At 37.2% G+C, this 21139-nt stretch overlaps 3 protein-coding genes and 1 long non-coding RNA gene across 12 annotated transcripts; 2 read left to right on the plus strand and 2 right to left on the minus strand.

Moving 5' to 3' along the window:
- The first annotated feature begins 260 nt into the window (after window positions 1-260).
- Window positions 261-2882, plus strand: LOC140977364 (probable aquaporin SIP2-1). Its single transcript, XM_073442095.1, has 3 exons — window positions 261-763; window positions 1900-2157; window positions 2452-2882. Exons 1-3 carry the CDS (start codon window positions 464-466, stop codon window positions 2608-2610), a joined length of 717 nt encoding a protein of 238 aa, XP_073298196.1. The 5' UTR covers window positions 261-463; the 3' UTR covers window positions 2611-2882.
- Window positions 2883-5508: 2626 nt separating this feature from the next.
- Window positions 5509-9316, minus strand: LOC140977365 (protein ROOT PRIMORDIUM DEFECTIVE 1-like). 7 transcript variants are annotated; one of them, XR_012175403.1, is made up of 2 exons: window positions 6053-7614; window positions 5509-5931 (listed from the first exon to the last, which is right to left on the minus strand). XR_012175403.1 is itself a non-coding variant. In XM_073442096.1 (2 exons), the coding sequence occupies exon 2, from the start codon at window positions 7450-7452 to the stop codon at window positions 6148-6150; it is 1305 nt and encodes a 434-aa protein (XP_073298197.1). In that variant the 5' UTR covers window positions 7453-9096; window positions 9192-9316; the 3' UTR covers window positions 5509-6147. The 7 variants fall into 7 exon arrangements, 2 of the variants coding, with proteins under 2 accessions (XP_073298197.1, XP_073298200.1); XR_012175404.1 differs by having other exon boundaries at window positions 5509-5938; XR_012175401.1 differs by having other exon boundaries at window positions 6013-7614.
- A 112-nt stretch (window positions 9317-9428) lies between these two features.
- LOC140977368 (uncharacterized) lies at window positions 9429-11141 on the plus strand. 2 transcript variants are annotated; one of them, XR_012175405.1, is made up of 3 exons: window positions 9429-9560; window positions 9659-10929; window positions 11010-11141. It is a non-coding gene; the product is annotated as an uncharacterized lncRNA (long non-coding RNA). The 2 variants fall into 2 exon arrangements; XR_012175406.1 differs by having other exon boundaries at window positions 9672-10929.
- A 695-nt stretch (window positions 11142-11836) lies between these two features.
- On the minus strand, window positions 11837-21049 carry LOC140977369 (transcription elongation factor SPT6 homolog). 2 transcript variants are annotated; one of them, XM_073442107.1, is made up of 17 exons: window positions 20901-21049; window positions 20695-20787; window positions 19677-19806; window positions 19467-19551; window positions 19169-19322; window positions 18951-19086; window positions 18621-18867; window positions 18336-18533; window positions 17938-18057; window positions 17197-17583; window positions 17011-17121; window positions 16140-16919; window positions 15870-16011; window positions 14512-15689; window positions 13699-13908; window positions 12633-13110; window positions 11837-12238 (listed from the first exon to the last, which is right to left on the minus strand). In XM_073442107.1, the coding sequence occupies exons 1-17, from the start codon at window positions 20932-20934 to the stop codon at window positions 12114-12116; spliced, it is 4608 nt and encodes a 1535-aa protein (XP_073298208.1). In that variant the 5' UTR covers window positions 20935-21049; the 3' UTR covers window positions 11837-12113. The 2 variants fall into 2 exon arrangements, with proteins under 2 accessions (XP_073298208.1, XP_073298207.1); XM_073442106.1 differs by having other exon boundaries at window positions 11837-12241.
- Between the last annotated feature and the right edge of the window lie 90 nt (window positions 21050-21139).

Here is a 21139-nt window from a genome sequence, read left to right on the forward strand (position 1 = left end):
TAGGTAGATACATATTTTTAATCCATTTTGATGTAATGCAAATTTATCATGTATATTTATACGTGATATTCATTTATTAGATGTTATGACGTTGGATGTATATCATATCAGATTTTTTTTTGTTAATATTTATATATATTTATTTTAAACACACTAATTTCTTTGGGCAATACCAAAAAATTTACTATATCCTTGTCATATTTTGATACTAATATTAGCTCCACAATTATTTGGATGTTTGACACACGTTTCCCCTAAACTCATAAAATTAAAGGTCAATACCGCTACAATTTTATGGAGAACCCGACAAATCATGTAGCCTCGGTGAACGTAGACTAACCAAAGCCAAGATTCCTACAAGCTGCAGCAAAACTTTCCAAGCAACTTCGTATCGATTCAACTTCAGCCCATTTTCGTTAAAGTCTGAGCCCGTCTGACCGAGGAGGAAGGTGGTGCGCCAGAAATGCCGGGCGGCGCCGGAGCAAGGCGGCTGCTGGCCGCGGATTTCGCGATGTCTTTTATGTGGGTATGGTCGAGCGTGCTCATCAAGATTTTTGTGCACAGAATCTTGGGATACGGATCTCTCGATGCCAAGGGTGAAATCATTAGATGCGTTGTTTCTTTACTTAACATGTTCTTCTTTGCTTTTTTGGGCAAAGCCACTGACGGCGGGACATACAACCCTCTCAACCTTTTGTCCTCCGCCATTTCTGGAGATTTTAGCAATTTTCTCTTCACTCTTGGTGCCAGGATTCCTGCTCAGGTGGCGCTTTTTTCTGCTTGTTCTTTTTTTTTTTTTTTTTGTGTAATAGTTTGTTTCTCGTTTGATAATTGACATGTTATCGGGCCCTTTTTTGTCCCGAGTCGTGCTTGTGTATCCATTAGGCGATGTAGAACGAGTAATTTTTAATGTTCGGGATATATAAGCTTGGTCGCGAGCATGAGTTTCTTCTACATTAGTTTGGTATGAGGCATAAGTTTTAGCATTTTGTTTCAACAAGGATAATTTTGCTCAAGATCCTGGTTATGTTTGCCTGATAACTGCCTGGTTTTGCTTGCCTTATTGCCGACTTTTCTTGTCTCAGTTTTTGGGGCTCTGAGGGAATGGGGACGTAAATGACAAGCTTGCGAGAAATGATTAAACATATGCATATACCTAAATCAATTGTGTGAATTCAAAGGATGCAATAGTATGATCCTATATCAGCTTCGTGAGCACAATTACGGTGTGGATAATAATATCATAATAACTTTGAATAGACTCTCGTGAAAAAGACAAGTTTTTTTTTTGGGTTTGGATTCGACTCTTGGGCACATGGACTAATAGCACTCCTACTTTGTATTTCTGCCAGTCACAGGATTAAAACCCGAGAGCTGTGTTAAAATCCTAAAATCTGGTTCTCAAAGTGGAGGGCCAATCCCTAACACAAGCTGAACATGGCAAGAGTAATAAACAATAATAATGCATTTTCTCACTGAAGATATCATAAAGAGCTTACTAATCGGTTTATATTCACACATAATTGAAGTTCTTTCTCGTAGGATTATGCTTTCTCTACTTCTATTGCCTTTAAAGAGTTTATAAGAAAATATATGGTTCCTTGATTCAAAGATTTGAGTTTTACACGTGTGATCTTTCATGAAATTGGAAGAACACCAATACTTCACCAGACATTACCGTAAACGAGGTTCATTCTAAAAAGCTTCCTGAGCAGTTGTGAAATAGGGATGTTGGATTGTTGTATGATTGCTTTTAAAAGTCATTTTTTTAGAGAGAGAAATAATTTTTTTTATGGCTGACTTCTCCATTATCAACTGCCCATTTTTTTAATTTAATATCTTGTTTACTCCTTTATAAAGCTTGCCGCTCATATCCTTTCTTGTATTTCACTCGTGAAGGTCGTGGGGTCAATTTGTGGGGTACGACTCATCCTGGACACTTTTCCTGGAATTGGACGAGGCCCACGCTTGAATGTTGACATTGCAAAAGGTGCATTAACTGAAGGTCTTTTGACGTTTGCAATTGTGTTCATATCCCTTGCACTCTCCCGAAAGATTACTGGAAGTTTCATGAAAACATGGATCTCAAGTGTGTCTAAGATCAGTCTTCATATACTCGGCTCTGATCTAACTGGGGGATGCATGAATCCAGCCTCTGTAAATATTTCTTTTCCTCTTGATTGAACTATACTTTATAATTCTTGTGTTAGGAAGCAATTATTGCCCCCTATTACCATGTGCATTGATTGATCTTACATCCTCCAATTCTTTTGGATCTGTAACCATCTACTGGATATTGAGTATAATTACTCTTACTTTGAATTTGCAGAGGGATATTATTACATTTTGATGGGAGTAATCTGTCTTTGTTCTTATATCTCTCATGCAGTAAGGTGCATTTGTTTGTTGTTCCGAATCTTTCGATATATAATATGTTTTTGTACTTCTTAGGTAATGGGGTGGGCTTTTGCAAATGGAGAACATATCAGCAAGGAGCATTTGATAGTTTATTGGCTTGCGCCAGTTGAAGCGACTTTGGCTGCAGTTTGGATATTTGGATTACTATTTCAACCCAAAAAGGATGAGATGATACGGCAAAAATCAGACTGAAAAAATAATCCAGTTTCTGTTTTACGGTTAGAATGATATATATTTGTATTCATTGGCATGTAAAATGCCTACTGAACTCTAGAAGGTCCCATTAATATTTGGCTTGGTTTCATTGTGCTTTCTGTCTGTCTCTCATCTAGGAATGAACATTTGAAATTGTGTATAATGGGAATACCATACATATTAATGAAACCATTAAGCATTGAGAGATTTAGACATGATAACTTGAAATCTGTTTTTGGTGTATGGGAATTTCAACTATCTCCAGCTCAGTTTTAAGTTTATTGACCATCATAATAAACTATCTTGATCTAAATTAAACAATCCACCAACGTTAATTCTCCATTTCCTAACTGCTGTCTTGAGTCCTTTCAATTTCGGTGCATTTTGCGTTTTGTTTTCTCAATTAAAGGAACTTGAGCCTTGTTAAATAGAGGCAATGTAAGTATTACACGAACAAAACCACCATCCTAAACTTCTATTAAAGACAGCAACACATTTGAATCTTAGCCAGTAAAAAATTACAAAATTTGAGCGTTTTAGCCTTTCAGAAACTGCCAAAGAAGCGGCCATATCCGTGCAAATTGCAATGTCTCCTCAATTTCATTCACTTGTTAATACAGATGTGAGAGTANAAAAAAAAAAAAAAAAAAAAAAAAAAAAAAAAAAAAAAAAAATCTACCGAGAAATCATTTAACAAGTTGTGGCTCAAACTCTCCAAAGTCCACTGAACCAGATTCAACAGGTTTCATCAGATACGCAGCTAATAACTCGGAAATCATAGCCGCAACCAGGGGTTTTCTCTTCAAGTTCTTCACTGATGCGATTTCATCACTCTCAATTGCAAGAAGTTGCTGGTTGATCTCCACCATCATCGAACTTCTTCTTTAACTCTGGATTCTCAATGTCCAATACCTTTTCCCGGAAGTCGTGCGGTTTGTCTCCATAAAGAATTAGAGTTCAGTTGAAAACTAATCACAGTATGACGCGTGCAGAGATCATACTTAGAATTTATTCACTTGTTATGTCACAGGAAAAGGGAAGACAAAGAAATGGCTAAAGACCGAGTTTTAGCCAAGAATAAGATAATCAGAGCAAACAATTGCCTCAATGATGACATGCATATCAAATTCTTTTGTATCCAGATCCTTGTAAAAATTTGTTATTTGGCAGTCGTTTAGGTACATTGTCACGTACACCTTCGATCACAATCATCAAGAAACGAGTAAAAAATTACCAGAATGACAAAGTAAAAATCACAGTAATATCAGAGGTGTTATTATACTGAAAGGCAGAAGAAACGTGACCACAACTTTGCCTTCCAGTCATTAAGAAATTGTGGCTGCGACTTCATCAATGCTGAGAAGAAGTCACCATGTCGATTCTCATCCTGGAACCAGTTCTCTAAGTACTTGAAAATTGGATAGCATTGGTATTCCGGGTTTTCCTTGAGTAACCCCTTAGGACTATTGACTGAATAATCGAGCTGAAGTTTCCCTAGGCATGCCATTGCCAAGAATAAGAGGATGGATCAAAATTTATCACACAACCCAATCTATCAGCTCGCTCAAGAAGTCACTTTTGTTGAAGTACAACTGAGTCACGTATGTTCTTTCTCATGTTAACTGAACGTCTGAACGTGATACATGATATGTCCAATCCAGGTTGTTAATTATGGAAGCAACAACGTTACATTTTAAATTTCTCTCGATGCACTGGAGCCGAACTCAATAAAATTATCGGGGAAACAAAAAACTAAATTAAAATCCAGTAATCTAATGGATGAGAATTCTTTCCAGGAGCCTAAGAAGGTAAAATGAACTGCCTCGATATAGTGTAAAGTTTGCATTTTGCTCCATCAAGAAAGTGATATTGGGTAAAGTATGTTTGATGCAAGTAGTTCTAAACATATTTCTATTTCACGGCCGAAATGAAGAAATGAAACATGTATGTTAGTGCTAAACATTTTCTGATTTTGTGGCTGGAGAATTGTTAACATCAACATGGAAACAAAAGGCTTTTAGATTTTTCATCGTAGTTTTTAGCTCATTTAGCATTATACAAGGGTTTAAAAACCCTTGTTTCGGGCAAATATCCTTCCACATGTACTTTAAATTTTTGTCAGACAAGGAGAATAGGATGGTTAGATCTATATGAAGTACTATTCCCCCATGCGGTTGCCTTACTCTTACCTATTGATAGAGCGTAACTAAAAACTAACAGGTCCTCTGTTTCTTTGTAGGTGTCGCCGGTTAGTAAGCCATTGGAGAACATAGGAAACAACATGAATATTCTTTTTTATCCGTATTATTTCACAGCCTTCGACTTGGCTACAAATTCAGACATCACCCATGTTTTAGGATTTGAGAATTCTGTGAACAAATATTAGCACTGGGAATACATTGATAAATTAAGAATTCAGGGTTTTCCAGCATTTGAAATTAAAGTGTTGGGGTACCTTATCTCATGACTTTAGGAGTCATTTGCATTCAGATTAGTTCACTTTCTGTACAAGACCAAACACAGATGGACCTAACCTCCAAAGCTCAAAACTTACTCGATTTCTTTCCAGGCTGATTAACAATGCGGTAACACATACGACACAAAACACACTGCTTACTATGCATGCATCATCAGCGGTAAGGTGTCAACTGAGGAAGGGGTTATATTCTTATATAAAATTCCATCATTATTCTTCTATGAAAAGCAGATAATGAGAATAAGTACAACTTCTCACATTATTTGTATCGAAATCTTATCAATTTCCAAGAATATACTGATGAAATTAAACAGACAAAACACATTCAGGGTAATATGATAGAAATTATATCTTTAGACATACTTCCAGCTTCAACTGCATGAAAGAAAAATCAATTATGAACTGCAACGGGATGCAAGGAAACAGATTAGAGGTGGGCCTGCAATATATCCAGAGGTAAAAGCTTACACATTCTTATCTTTAACTTCGAATGTGGCTATCGCCCTTTCTTCCTTAGATGGCGCTTTCACACGAGGCCCTTTCTTCCTTAGATGGCGCTTTAACACGAGGCCCTTTCTCCTTAGCCTAATCTTCTTAGCCATTTTCATTCTCATTTTTTGTTCAAACTGAAGCTGAAATGGATCCGAAAGGGAGATTTTCAACAGCAATACTCTCCTCGTTGCTGCATGAGGGAGGAATGGAGAGCGGAAGCATTGGAGACTATTCCATCAGCATCAGAAGATGTCTTATCAATCAATGCACTTCTGCTATTCACAAGATAAGAGACCTGAATTCTACACCCAACATATGATTTTGGCCAAAGAACGATGGAGTTCCAAAACCTGAAAACTATATATAAACTATCTCATGTTCCGAAATTTATAATTCAATTACAGCAAAAAATGTTCAAACTATAACATTACCAAGCACTTAAAAAATTATATGAAGTTCCAGCGAGTCAACACCTCTGGCACCCAAGTTCATGAGGCACAATGGTTGAAAAAGAAGCATCCCATGATGAATCCAAACCATCCCTGAACAGCTGTCTCTTAAAGGCTTCATTCGCTCAAATCCTTCAAGCAGAGACAACTTGGATGAACAATAATGTCTTTATCGTTCTGCTGTCTGAACGACTTCAAAATTGGAATAACAAAATCACCATTTTGTGTCTCACTATTATTTTTATTGTTCCTTGCATCTTTTCTCTCTTCCTCAGCCTCTACCTGCACCCTCAGTTCGCTGGTATTACGGGAGCCCAACATTATAAGCTCCAACATTTTCCTCCGTGCAACATATATTGGGTTTGGTTCGATCAAACGGCCTCTACTATAACCTTCCCTCAAAAAGACTATTTGTGTATTCCCTCGGGTAGAGATATAGAATATGCCAGGATGCTTCAAAAGAAGCTCACGCAAGTTAACCTCAATTCCTAAATCCTTCCTGAAATGCACCAATCGTTCAACCGCCACCATTTTCTCCACTGTCAAGCATAAAAGCTCGTGAATAATCCCCACGGCTCGCTTCTCATACCTTTCTAACCCCCCACATGAACGGATCCGGACATTTTCCATCCTTTCATAAGGTTTAACATACCAAAGGCGCTGCCAATTTTTCAGTTTCTCCCTGAACCCAGGAGCGATCCTAAATCCAGTTGGGAAATGAATTGGAAAAGAATATTTGATCTCGAACCCACTAAACCATTTCTCTATATACTCTTTCTGTCTCCATTTCTCAATCTCTGCAACAAAATCTAACCTTCCTTCACTCTCATTGGTATCAACCAATTCCACTATCTCCAAACCCACCATTCTGAAAATCTCACTATGAAGTTCAATGATCGAATCCTTAAAATTTTCAGGCAATCCCAACTCCCTTCTCATCAATCTTATCGCGTGTATATGAACTCTCCCATTCACGGACATGCTCAGTATCTTCTTTATCTTAATTACGTTGACATCATTCATTCCACAAACGACCTCATCCTCGTTCCTGAGCAATTCCACAAATTTGTGCGTAAATTTAAAGCAAGCATTTTGACGGACAGGGTGAGTAAATACCTGAAAAACATGCGGATATTTCCGCAAAAGACCACCAGCTGAAAGGGTATCGATGCCGGCGTGATTGGAATATTGAGAGAGTATCTGTACAGAGACAAAGGGGAAACGTTTCTTGGCTAAGAAGAGAGTGTGAAGCCTAAGGACGAGTTCGAGGCGGTTGTGGTGGAAGGCAAGGGAATCGAGCTTCGGATCGAGGGTTCGAGTCTCTAGTCGGGTCTGGGCTGTGCTGGCATGCTTCTTGAAGCGAGTCTGGATAGCGGCGGAGAAAGGACCGGGGTGAAATAGGGAGGGGGACAAGATTCTCATGCCCAACCAAAACCAAAGCTAACCCACAAAATTACGCTTAAATTCAATGTAGATTGCCTTATTTTGGGGTTGGTCATCGGACAATTTATCAACAAGAATTGTGGCAACTTTTACATTTGGTTCGAATTTTTTTCATCTTTTTTTTTCATTAAAGGTCCGATATGGCTCATCTCCACTACTTATAAAAATAGTGGTTGTGGACTTCCATATTGCAAAGAGATATATATCTGTGAAGAATGATATATATTGTTCATACACGAACACCCAGATTCAAACAACTGTAAATTTGCTTTCCATATCTAGCGATAGCTGATGCCACCTCAATACTTTTTTGGACCAACAGATTACCGAAAAATTTTACAGTCTTAGCCTCAAAATTGCATATTCGACTTCAGAATATCCCAAGAATCGTTGAATTCTGGTGATCATGATATTCAAACAGTGTCATTCTCTACCGTCTGATCCATGTCATTAGTTCAGATTCAGTTGGCGAGAAATCTTCAACACCATCACCGTTACCAACACCAGCCAAATAGTCTGCAACCTTCATCCAGATATTTGAACTCGATATGATTAGTTAAAGGTCATACAAAAAATTTAAACTTTTACTATAGAAACTATTCCTTTGACCGTAGGATTCTAACTTTGTGGCGAGATGTCCAAATATTTGGTTTTTGTGGAACAAATGCCTGGATAAGTTACAACAGAGAAATGCATCGGTAGTGTATGCAATAAATTATGTGTTATGAATGTTTTTATCACTGAGAATCAAATTTTTTGTGTATGGCCTACACCATTGAGATGCTTGAGTACTATGGCGACTAGAGATTTCACCAGGCGCCAGCTACTAAGAGAAAGCCTGAAGCCTTAAGCTTCTTCAAGGAATTTTGTGATCAAACCTGGGGATTGATAAATTTGGATCATTAAAGATGGAGGAGAGGAGGCCTACCTTCTTTATTGAGTACCGATTGTTGGGATCCCAGATAAGACATTTATCTATCACGTGAACCATCCAGTAGAGTTGAAAAACGTCAACTGAATCTTGTAACATCGGATCTATCAATTCCTTGTACTTCTTTTGTCTTAGAAGTGGTCTTCCCTGCAAGAAAATAGATTTAGATCATTCATATACAGCAGCCCCTCAGATTTTATTGTGAGAGCCATGTAAAGGTTATGAGAATCAAATTTCAAAGTTACTACCCATCTCAAGAAGCTTTCTCCATCTGTGTCTTCTAAGCTTTTTCGCCCGTGATCAGCTCCAAAAGAACAACCCCAAAGGAAAATACATCTGCTTTGCTTAAATCTATTCCAGATTTCCCGTATTGTGGTGCCAAATGTTCGAAAGTCTTCAGTACCAAAGATTCAGAAGATTGTCTCAAGTCCTTGTATTTATTCATAGCAAGAAAGCTGATACGTTTTACATGGTAGATAGAATGAGATACACCAATATTTTGCCTTTCGTCTGTGCATTATGCAGTTACAGTGAACCGATTAATCTTACCAATGGCTTATAGTCGTGGGTAAGGAGGATGTTGCTAGGCCTCATGCTTCCATATATACTTTCTCTGTGCAAACGTTCTAAACCTTTAGCTGCTCCACAAGCTATGCTCATTCTTCTTTCCCATGTTAAGTCTCTGCTTTTGTCTGAAGAAATAGAATATAGATTGAGTAAGAACTAAGAAGAAACTCTGAGTTTATTCGATTAGACGTGTAGCTGAATAAGTATACAGTCTAGTTACTTGATAAATGCCAGTTCAAAGAAGTGAAGAACCATTACACACATTCATAGACCAGCCTCCTTTGTTGTCCTTCAGAACAGTATCCTATAATCATTGCCACTTTTTCATGTCTGACTTTTCCAAGGCTCTTAACTTCTCTCTCAAACTCCTCTTCTTTGGTTGAAACTGAAGGTTGCTCCCAGATCAAAACATTACCCTGATCATTTAATACTCCTTTGTATAACTTCCATCCATGATCGGATAACAAATTGTTTTGAGAAAATTCTTTTGTTGCCGAGTGAAGTTCCATACAAGGGAATTGGCTCTTTTGTCCAATCCAAGTCATATTCATGCACAACGAACAAGCAGAATCAGGGAATGTGTCACTCGGTAGGTTCCCTGCTGATTCAGATATTGAAAGTTAATAGCTAACACAATGTACTCACTGTATTTATTAATGAAACTTCGAGGGAATTAATCTCTTACAGTTTTCCTGGTTAGAGTTTGTCTCTTGCCCTGTGCCTGAAGATGACATGCCAAATTCAGTTACCTGCTGAGGAGCTTTTATGATCTCGATGTTCTTATCTTGTCTTATCCTAGATATTCCACATGCCAGGTTGTCTGTGAAGTATTATGCTTCTTTTTTGAGTTGCCTGCAAGTAAAAGATTGGAAGAACCAAGTATCTGTTAAGCTGGAGCTTTGAATGAAATTAGTTACGATTGAAATAGGAAGTACATTTATCAAAATATCTTTAACCAGAGTCTAAGATCAGGTTTAGCTTTATTAACTTGACAAAACCTGGCAAGTATACGAGATCAGATTTGCATCTTAAGAACCAAACGTTTGTTGATCTATCTAAAGCTATAAGATGGTAAAGGTGTAAAGTCTCCTAAATTGTGTGGCAGCTTAATAACTATGTTTCAACCATTATATTGTAGAGACAATTGTTGCACCCCAAGAGTATCCATATGAAATTTCCTTTTAGCAAGTCCGATTTCTTGTTTTAATGAGGCATGATAAGATGGTTCAAGTACCCAAGAAGAATCGCGTGTTGCTTCTTGGCATATCCAACAGCAACTCTCAGCTTGCTATTATGCAGCGTCACATGAATATCATAATCCAATAATCAGTTACGAATACTTACTCGGAATGACATACCAAGTTCAGAGTACATTTTTTTTGTCTTTCCTAAAAGCTTGAATGATTCCAAGAAGCTTGATAATATCACCGGAACAAAGAGAGAAATTCCGCAGAACATGTCTCAGTGAAACGGTGAGATTCCTCGATGCATCTTGGATAATCAGCACTTTTTGAAAAGTTGACATTTTTTCCTGTTCAGGATGAAAGATAATGCACCTTCATATATGAGCAAACAAGTGAATTATGCATCAAAAGATTCATCACAATGCAGGAACAAATATAGCTTCAAGAATTACCAATGTGCAGTTGCTTTAAGAATTCGATTATGGAGAATGTATGAGGTCAGTCAAGTTCTAAGGGTGCCTGAGGTGATTTATAGTGGATAACTCCACTTTTCTTGTTGAATATTTGTCACCTTCTGCCTCTCTTTTGTCGAGCATCAGTTTTTATTGTTTAGCGGATTTTGCTTTAACATGGTAAGTTTTCATAGAATTGTGATCTCTTAGCTCTAAAGTTGTTTTTGTTCTGTTCTGGTTTTGGAACTTGTGACTGGACAAAGACAAGAACGTTTGTGGGGGATTCAACCTATGAAAAGATGTCATGATAAGTGAAATTATGGTAAGTTGATGTGGTTTGTTCTATGATTATACTGGTGTTTGGCTTAAAATGATTTTTGTTTCTTATCATATTGTCTGCAGCCTCGCTTCTTGTTTCATTTAGTTTGCTGAATCCACCTGCCATGGCTCCTCATCGATTCAGTTCGTGGGGGATCAATCGATCAATAAAAGCTTGATTGGAAGTGAGTTAAACAAAGCATACTGCTAACGGAATCATTTTTTTATGTATAATTTATATGTTTACATACATAAAATCAAATATACTTTTTTTAGTAAATAAAATTTTAGATTATTTACTGAAAAAAAAGCGATTAATAATTGTTATTACTATTGATTTGTATTAAATTAAAATAATATAGTATATTTAATCAAATGTAGAACATAAATAAATATTAACTCTCATTTAAATTCATGGAGAGGAAACGTTACAAAGCCCCCATATGACAATTTAATAGGCGTGTATATAACCTATATTTTTAAAAATAATATTGTTATTAATTATTGTAAAATCAATTAAATAATAGTAAAATCTAATAGAAATTTTTTTATAAAATTTATCATAATCCATTTGTGTTCCATCTGAAGATTTGGTGAGGAAGATGCATCTTCTCGATTCCCGCACCCATACATATCCTTGCACAATTTACTATCGATTATAATAATTTATTTTGGTTTGGTTGAACTAAAGAAATGAATTCATTAAAAAGTGGTGCATCCGATCAGGAGAAACTAAAATTTAAGAGAATCGATTAATTAAAATTTTACCTGAAATCAAGCATTTAGCTAAAAACAAGAAGTAATAATTTATAATCTCATATTTTTTGTCTTGCAGTATTGCATATACGTCTTTGCGAATATGACACTTGAAATGCATCCCTTCGATATAATCAACTTAAAATAATCGAGTCTAATCCAACTTCCAAAAGGTTTATTTCCATTGCTTTATGAAAATAATAATAATACACAAATGTCGAGGTAGTTGGAATAAATATTATACCTGATCTATCGAGAGAACCGAAGAGTATGACACCATAACTTACGAGGGCAAGGCTAAGTATTACACCCATCACCACCTTTGTGACTCCTACCTGCCTCCCCTACTACCACCATATGAGATAGCTTACGAGGGCGAGGCTAAGTATTCCAGCACTGCCAATCTCTCTACCATCAACACCTTTGTGACTCCTACCTGTCTCCCCTACTACCACCATATGAGCCTCGCTCACGCAAACGTCCACGGCTACCGTATGATCTAGAAGCCCCGCTGGGATGACCCTCCGGGCCACCACCATTTCTATACTCACCTCTCCCTGCTGGAAAAACACATTTGTAGTCACAACATAAGAAAATCGTCCGCACTCAAGTAATTTACAAAAAATTTCATTACTCTTGGTTTCTCTAAGTATATGATAGATAAAATCGCAAGTGATTATAACTTTTAATATATAGTTTAAAACCACGAAACCAATTCTTCTGGCTTTTGGCTTCTTGCAAGACGCTTTTTGTAATATAGAAAAAAGGATTCTCCATTGAAATATCACTTCTTTTCGTTTTCAAAAAAAAAAAAAAAACATAGAAACACTTTAGATGAAAGAGTTCTCCTACCCAAGTGCATTAGTTATCTTAAAGTAGAACATCTCGTCTCCAAATTGAAATACAACATAAATAAATGCAACGAGACTGAAGCTTAACATTCAGGCTTACCTGTTCTAGAAGTCCTATCTCGGTCCATAGATTGGTCACCTCTCCACCTGTCATCCTGTGCTGAACCACCCCAACCTCCACCAAAACCAGATGAGCCACCAGTTGCAGGACTTCTCATTGGAACCATAGCGGCAACAGATCGAATTGATGGTGCAGAATCAAGAGGATCATCAATGTGTCTCTGGAAATATGCCACAAGACGGTCTATGTCCTCAAACATTCGCTTCCGGAATTTAAATCCCTTCGGATAGAGACCTATGTATTCGTGATGTGGATTTGAACCTCGGATGTAAGTTAAGATGAATGTGCCAGGATGTTCATAGGATATGCCAAAGCAATAGACGATTCTCATTGGATTCTCAGATTTCTCGATTCTAAGGAGCTCATCAACTTCATATTTAGTGCCCCTCCTAAACTTTCTGTAATTAAGCATTGCCTTCAAATGAGCTACCAATGGATCCACATATCGATCCATTACCTGAATGAAAAACACATACCGTGATAAACAACATGCAATATTGTACAATTGTCATCGGTAGCTGCTCACGTAAAATCCAATGTAGTGCCAGTATGAATGGGTACGAGGTCTAAGCAAAGAATGCAGAACTAAAAAAAAGAACCCCATTAAACTAGAATAACACAAAGTGCAAAGTTACAGACAAAAGTTGAATATTCAATGTTGAATAGTGTGGAGAAAAGTAAATTTCATCACTAATTGAGTCCGAGGAACACTGAGTCTTTTTTGTTAAAGATCAATTGGCTTATAAGAGAACAGGCACACAACAAGCAAGAAGGATCTTCTCCAGTAAGCAGATCCACGTCTTCAAAAATCAGCTAAAATTGTAACACAGCATAAACAAAAAGTTGCTTCATTTCCATCCCCATGAAAAATTGTTAGTTCCCTATAAGATTCAGCGTCATTAAAAGGAAAAAGAAAAAAATCATGGATGGTAAACCCAAAATTGCAACTTACAACCTCCCTGAGACTTCATTTGAAATTATTTGGGATACATTTGCCAAATCAATAATTCGTCAATTGTTCAAAGAAAAGGCTCAGGTTAATTACCTCATCAAGATCCTCAAAGGTGTCCTCTCCAATTTTCAATGTTTTTCCTATTCGAAGCAAGCTTGTGATGTCCTTATGTTCCTTCCCACCTTCAACTATGTCCTTGTTTGCATAAACCCCATTATAGATTTTCAATGTTAAAGTCAAATGTGAAGGACCACGAACGTTTGGACGGATGACGCTTTCACCAGGATCCTTGTTTGAAAGAAACTGTCCATAATTGGAAAAAGAAAGGATGAACGCACCCAAAAAAAGCTAAATTTATCAAAACAAACATAGAGGAAATATTATCACGGGTTTATAATTGTTTGGAAAAGGAAGAAACCGTGATGGCTACAGAAAATCAAAGTATGCCTCTACTGTAAAGCAGAAGTATGTAATATATTGTGCTTGAAAATATATTGCACGTCTCACATAGAAGTTTAAAACAAAATCACGAGGTATTCGCCAAAAAGAGGGAACGTTTCTACTGTTGTAAAAGAATCTGATGTACACACACAGATACATACTTCCAGTTTAAAAATTGCACGATCATGTTTTGGTGTACGTCAATGAAATACATGACAGGAGCACTGATCATTCTATAAACAAATGTCAACATCCACAAACTAAGAAATGTAATAGATGCTTCCACAATTTGAATTGCACTCGCACTCTTTTCTTAACAGCATCCACAATCGAAAATCATGAGATAAATCACATTATCAATGAAGTGGACTGTACTCATGGAAGCATTACATATCAGCACAAATGAAATGCAACAGAGGCACAAATAATATATCATGATACGCTACTTGGAGATTGATAACACACCTCTACTGCTTCATCAGCTGTAATATTTTGGAATCGAGGGTGGACAATCATCCTTGGCTTAAAATGTTTCTTTGCAAGCTCCTTTTCTTTACGAGCTTTTTCTTGCTCAGTGTGTGAAGTGCTGCGTTCTTCATGATAGTAAGGATCCATACCCCGATGGCTCTGGAAGCGGTTATTCCTCATTTCACTTTCTCTACAAGTTAAGAACACCTGATAACGATTTTTTTGAATTGATTTGATTTTGCATGTTATAATATCACCTTCATGAAGTTTATCAGATAATTCATTAATATCCCGCCAATCATCAGCAATATCTTCCTTGCTGAGCATGCCAGTCAATCCAGATTCAAGGACACAAATAGCTCTTTGAGGTTGAATCCTTCGCACTGTTGCTTGTACAATTCTTCCTTCCGATAAAGTTTCTTCAGTTTCTCCTGAGATCATGTAAAATTCATCATCCTGACTAGGTTCTACATATGTTCTGCGACGATCTTGGAATCCTTCAATTAACTCCAATCTTATATCATTCAGGGTTTCTTTTCGGTTCAAACGATTTTTCTGATCGGCATATTCATTAACATCGACAGCCCTCAATAACTGAGGCTTTTCCCTGACATGTTCAATGGCCATTTCCAGCATATCATCATCATCATCATTGCCATCATCATTGACATCCTCCCGGTAAATATCTTTGGCCAGCTCTTGAGCAAGGCCGTAAAACTCTGGATGAATTCTTGTATCATCTAACAAATCAATAAATTGAGTACTACTGGACGTCAATCCGCTACGACGGACTCGAAGGAATCCAACTGCATTAATGAAAACCTTTTTACCAAGACCATGATGTGTCAACAGGTCTTTCCTAGTGAAAATGGCTCCAGCTCTTACTAAAGACCTTTGGAGAGAAGCTGCTTTTCTGGGTCCAAGCCCAGAAATAAACTGCAGAGGAGCAAACAACCATTCGTGACTGGAAGCCAAGTTAACATCAAGACCAACTTGGTTAGTTACATCCACCATAACTTGTTCAACCATCCCATACTTCTCATCAGGAGTGAGAAAATTCTCGAAAGGATGTAGTTTCCAAGATAATATCTCCCTACCTGGCCCACATAATGTGGCAACCATGGCTAATGGATTCTGAAGATAGCGTCCCAGAGCCACGGCACGTCTAATAATACCTGAAGAACGGAAAAAAAAATCATATCTATTTCTACATCTCCATGCATCTTATAGTTTTCCTCTATGTTAATGTCAGAACCATCGGTAAGAGCCACAACATGCCCATAACCTTTAAAGGATAACAGAATTTTTTTCGACCTTGACATATGAAAATATCAACAACAAAAAAAGTTTATTACCTTCCTGGGAGGGAAGCTGATCCACAGATACGCGAGAATTTTCATATAGACGTGGAAGAGATTCGTCACCATAGAAAATATTCAAATTATCCATATTGTGACCAACATCTCTCGGATTATCCTCCACCATTTTGAATATAATCTGATAATAGAAGAAGCACAACCATAAAGAATAAGCTCAGCATCCAAAGGGTGAATTCAAAAAGGTAGATAATGATTTCGAATACATAAAAACAAAGACAAACATAAGAAATAGTTCGACCATGTTACCTCGTAAATATCTTCCTTCAGCCGAGTACAAGACAAATTAGCTGCCCCAAGAGAGACGACATGTGGTTGGTGGTCCATCATAAATTTCTGCACCCGCTGCTGATCATTTCTCTTACGTTGCTGAGCATTAGCATTCTGATTGTTAAGGCTGAGTGATGGAGCATTCAACACATCTAAAATCTCTCCAGCTGCATCCAGCATGACAAAAGTAGTAGCTGGCTTACCAGGGCCCCAGCAGCAAGCCATAACCCTGGGTGCTGCTTCTTCATCCGTATTGACATCATTTTCTTTTCGCTGAAATGGTGCCACAGACACTTTGTCCCACAACAGCTTTCCAAATTCCCATAGCAACCAGGTTTTTGCTCTAGCAGTCAGAAGAGATCTACCTTCCTTTTCCATTGAAGGTAGAAGAAAATTGTAGAACGCATCATGAAGAATCAATTTTCTCTGTTCATTCCATAATTGAGCGGATCTGCTCACTCCATCACTCAGATAATAATCGTTTGAATCGCTTATCAGCTTATCGAGAACTACTTCTGGTAGCTTGATGGTTACTTGAAGGAGCTTCTCCTCTTCAGCTTTCTGAACTAAAAGCCAAGTTGCATCCTCAAATCTAGTAAATGGTTTGTCTCGTAACCACTTGACTCCAGCAAATTGGTGAAAAGAATCAATTGCCATGTTACCATCAGATGTAGGACTGGTTGACACTACAGCATTTTCCATAAAGATGCTACGGACGTGCCTCCGGACACATGGTTCACAGCTAATCTCAACAGCTGCCTGGAGAGTAGTGCGAGATAGCAAACTTTAATAAGACCTTGAAAATCACTGATAGTGCATTTACGATTCATAATCAAGAAAACATGCATACCATGTGCCTTGCACCTTTGAGAACAGCTTGAGACGTTTCAAACATAGCACACGTAAAATTAGAGGCCATTTCTTCAGGTGTTTCCTTTGCATCTTCCAATTCATCCATTCTCTTCACAGATTTAAAAAATATTCCACTTAATATTGCAGTTAAAAACAAGGGAAACCAGAAAAAAAATGAACCTACCATTTTCTCCAGAGAAATCTGCAATCCAAACTGCTCAGAACTGTAACCAAACTTGTTTGCAACCTCCCATAAGCCAGCTTTACTGCAAATGCTGTACTGAGACTTCCTCTTTGGTCTTTTAAACTGCCCCTCATCTAGGACGACTTCGCCAGGGGGAAAGTGCAAATTAAATTTTGAGTCAACGTCATCCAGCTCTCTTTCTGAATCAGCAGCTTTGAGTGACTTGGAAACTGATTCAAAGAGTTGTTGGTTTAAAAAGAGCCGCGTCTCATCGTATACTCTTCGTGACTCTTCTTCGAACCGCTTGTTGTAGTATAACTGTAGTGCACTCTTTCTTTTCTGAAGAAGAAGCCACTTCTTATCCAAGTCATGGATTGTCCAAAGCACCTGTAGCACACCACTGTTTGAATATCTTGCTGAACCTTCCCAAGTACCCACTCCACATAAGACTGAATGTAATTTCGTTTGTAAAGGTCAAATGCATATTATATTCTCACATGAAACTCTCTCTCTTGGAATAATAAAATTATTTATTATTTCTAAATGGTAATATTTTAGGGGAGCTTTCTCACCATGCTAGTTTTTTTCTCAATAACTGGACAAATTGATCACGTTGAAAAATCTTCAGTTGATAAAACAGTGTCAAGTACCATTCGACAATTTATATGACAGTAACATATATTTCGAGTAATAAAAAAAATAATTCGACGTAGTCACAAACGAGACAGATTAAATGCTAACCTTGTGCCATTTTAGTGTTGGTCTCCAGTTAGGGTCATTTTGAATGTCAGCTTCAGGCTCATCTGGTTCTTGTAATAGGCTGAAAATCTCCTCTTTCCGGTACATAGCAATGAATGGTATCTAATGACATTGATGAACGATTAAATAAACTCTCAGAATTTCATATTTACTGCTAAAATTCCTCTCATGCTGAAGCACAAATCATCTTATGCTTCAAGCTGAGGAAGAATAAAATGAAATACTTGAATAAGAAAATAAAGTGAATGTGAACAATCATAACTCGATCAAAACTACAGACAGTTGATACATTATTCTGATATAAACAAACACACAGAAAATAAAGAAAGCCCGTCTCTTTTTGAAGGAAAACACCAATTTAGAAAAAAAAAATTACATACATCTAACTTCTGAACGTGCATTAATTCCAAAAATCTTGCAATATGGCTCTTGACTTCATTTAAATCTTCAGCTGCAGAACCTCTCTTGTTCATTAAAGGTGGCACTACACCACCGACAAGCTGATTGAATATCCACTCTCTCTCCAACTCAATGTTGAGATCATCCATTGCAGGTTGACCAGTACCTTCTTCAGATATCTACAAAGAATAATAGAAGTTTTACCAAAAACGGAAGCCTTGTCATGGGAAAGAAAGGACGGATATTCTTATAGGCACTAAACAAACCTGCATTCTTTCAGGAATGTCTATTTCCCTAATTCGATCATCCTTTTCAGTCATATACTTCTCAGAAAGTACACTGGGATCGAATTGATCTTCAAGGCTTCTTTTATCAGTTTCACCATATCTGTCCCTCACTTCCAACTTGCGTATCCTCAAAAGGTCTTCAACATCTCCAAATATTTCATGTGCTTCCTGGAGTGCATACGATAATACTCCAGGTCGTTGCCTACTCTTTTTGGGCTTCTTCCTCCTGCATTAAGATAAGACGATATAAACCCCCAATGAATAGAGTGTACAGCCAGATTCCACAAAAATTAGGCACATTAAATGTACCTCACAGGAGCTCCATGTTCATCAACTTCTTCTTCATCAACAATAAAATCAGCCATTTCATCTTCTTCACCAATGTCTACATCCTCCTCTTCTTCTGCCTGTTCGTCCTCCTCGGCAATATCCTCAAGGGGTTGTCCTAGAATATTTAAGAAATAATTAGCAATAAGAAGGTTCCAATTTTCCTGCAGAAGAGAGATAATGGTTCGGGGGAGATTTACCATCATCATCACCAAACAAGCTACGTTTGAGCTTCTCCTCAGCTGTGCGCCCTCCTATTCCATTTCCATCGAATTCCTCTTCATCAGAAAACCCAGACGAGCCTTCTTCCACATCTCTCCGTGCCTTTTTCAATCGTTTGAACTTCTTACTCTCCTAATCAATGTAAAAACAAGTTCCACCATAAATGACTGATTCTAGACAAAATATAAATATATATGAAAAAGAAAAATGCAAAATTACTTTGCTCGCGATCTGTGAAAGCATTAGGCATCAAACCAGGTAAGAAATCAAACTTACAAGTTTTGGGCGAGGAACGGAGATGTTGCTCTCCTGAAGAAGTTCATAATCATCTTCATCAAGCACATAATTCCTCTCAGAGTCCCTATAGTCAACCAGAGAAATTTTTATCAAGGCAAAAAAAACATGTTTTCATCCCTGGACTACAGAATAGCAGAGTGAATATTGTAAAGAAAAGTATCCAGGCTATTGATGAAATAAATAAATAACCTTTTCTTCCTTTTCTTCTTCTTTTGCCTCTCCTCATCACTATCAGCCCTGTTTTCTTCTTCCTCCCCCTCTTCTTCATCAACATCATCCACTATGAAACCATCTTTCTCATATTCATCCTGCCCTTCTTCTGTATCAAAACACCAACAGATTTCATTGTGGAAAGCATCATGAACAGATTTTTTACAGTGAGAAAAAAAGAGAACCGTGCTCTAATAAAGTATAATAGAAAGGGAGAAAGATGTCTACCGGACATCTCAGGAGATAAATTTTGTGATGTACATATTCTAGAACAATAAAACTCATCCTTTTAATATGATTATTCCTTTTTCTCATATGCAGAATTCTGGTTCTTGAGAAATGATAAACAAATTATATCAATAAGATAACAGCATGGTGTAGTGAGATTCTAGTATGTATAATAACATCATGACTAAACTACAATTATGAGACAATGAAAAAGCATAAGCCCACAAATCATGCAAAACTATACATAGATAAAATCATAGCAATACACCACAAATAACCAATTTTTTAAGAGTATGCAGAATCACCGATTACCACGGTTTAACCGAAGTAGCACCTTAGAAAAAATACCACACCTGAAACACAAATAATTCAAATTCCAACCAGAGTGGGGACTTCTTCCAACCCCAACCAAAACTTGAAAATTTTAGTAACCCAGGCAAAAGGAAATAACTAAATTCGCTGGGTAGGCGATAAATAAAACTTCTCGTAAAACAGGGGGTTTGTTATTTCTTCCAACAACAACAAGTACTGAAACTTTTTGAAATCCTAACTCAATTAAACAATTTAAAAAGAAAAACTTACTTGATAAAACTACTTTTTTTTCAAAAAGAAAATGCAGATGCTTATAAAAATATATTTCGTTCAAACCCAACAAAAAATGGAAAATTTGAAATCCGAGAACAATTAAACTATGAAAATGAACAATTAACTCTAAATAATTAAAAATATTAATACATGTGAAATATTTCGAAGATCCTCAGACACGCACCATCGTCTTCATCATCCTCATCGCCGTCACCGTCATGGGTTCGGTCTCCGTAAGTCTCTTCGTCAATTTCTTCTTCCTCGACACCAATCTCATCTTCAGGCATAAAATTCCGAACGAGAAAACCCAAGAAAGATCAATTCTTTACAATATATAAAATAAAGTATTTCAGCAAAAATTGAGGGTAATTTCCTGTCATGAGAGTGTACCTTCATCGTCGGAGATTACTGTGTTGCCGGCCATCCCAATTACGCTCCGACAAAGAAGACCCTAGAAAGATAATTTTAAATAATAATAAATACGCAACTTTAAAGGTTCAAGTACAGATTTGGGTCTGTGCAGTGCAAGTATTCTATATGTTTGTGTTGTACAAAAATATTATTTTTATGATACATACAAATCGAATAAATTATAGAAATCGGAATTGTAATTCAGTGGTCTCATCTTT

The sequence above is a fragment of the Primulina huaijiensis genome, chromosome 5 (assembly GCF_012295235.1).
Source record: "Primulina huaijiensis isolate GDHJ02 chromosome 5, ASM1229523v2, whole genome shotgun sequence".
NCBI lineage: Eukaryota > Viridiplantae > Streptophyta > Magnoliopsida > Lamiales > Gesneriaceae > Primulina > Primulina huaijiensis.

Coding starts and splice junctions, on each gene's coding strand:
- LOC140977369 (XM_073442106.1), bottom strand. CDS start 20,934: ATGGCCGGCAACACAGTAATCTCCGACGATGAAG. Junction 19,807..20,694: donor TGAGGATGATGAAGACGATG/GTGCGTGTCTGA, acceptor GTTTTGATACAG/AAGAAGGGCAGGATGAATAT. Junction 17,584..17,937: donor CAACACTAAAATGGCACAAG/GTTAGCATTTAA, acceptor GGTGTGCTACAG/GTGCTTTGGACAATCCATGA.
- LOC140977364 (XM_073442095.1), top strand. CDS start 464: ATGCCGGGCGGCGCCGGAGCAAGGCGGCTGCTGGCCGCGGATTTCGCG. Junction 764..1,899: donor GTGCCAGGATTCCTGCTCAG/GTGGCGCTTTTT, acceptor TCACTCGTGAAG/GTCGTGGGGTCAATTTGTGG. Junction 2,158..2,451: donor GATGCATGAATCCAGCCTCT/GTAAATATTTCT, acceptor TGTACTTCTTAG/GTAATGGGGTGGGCTTTTGC.
- LOC140977365 (XM_073442096.1), bottom strand. CDS start 7,452: ATGAGAATCTTGTCCCCCTCCCTATTTCACCCCGGTCCTTTCTCCGCC.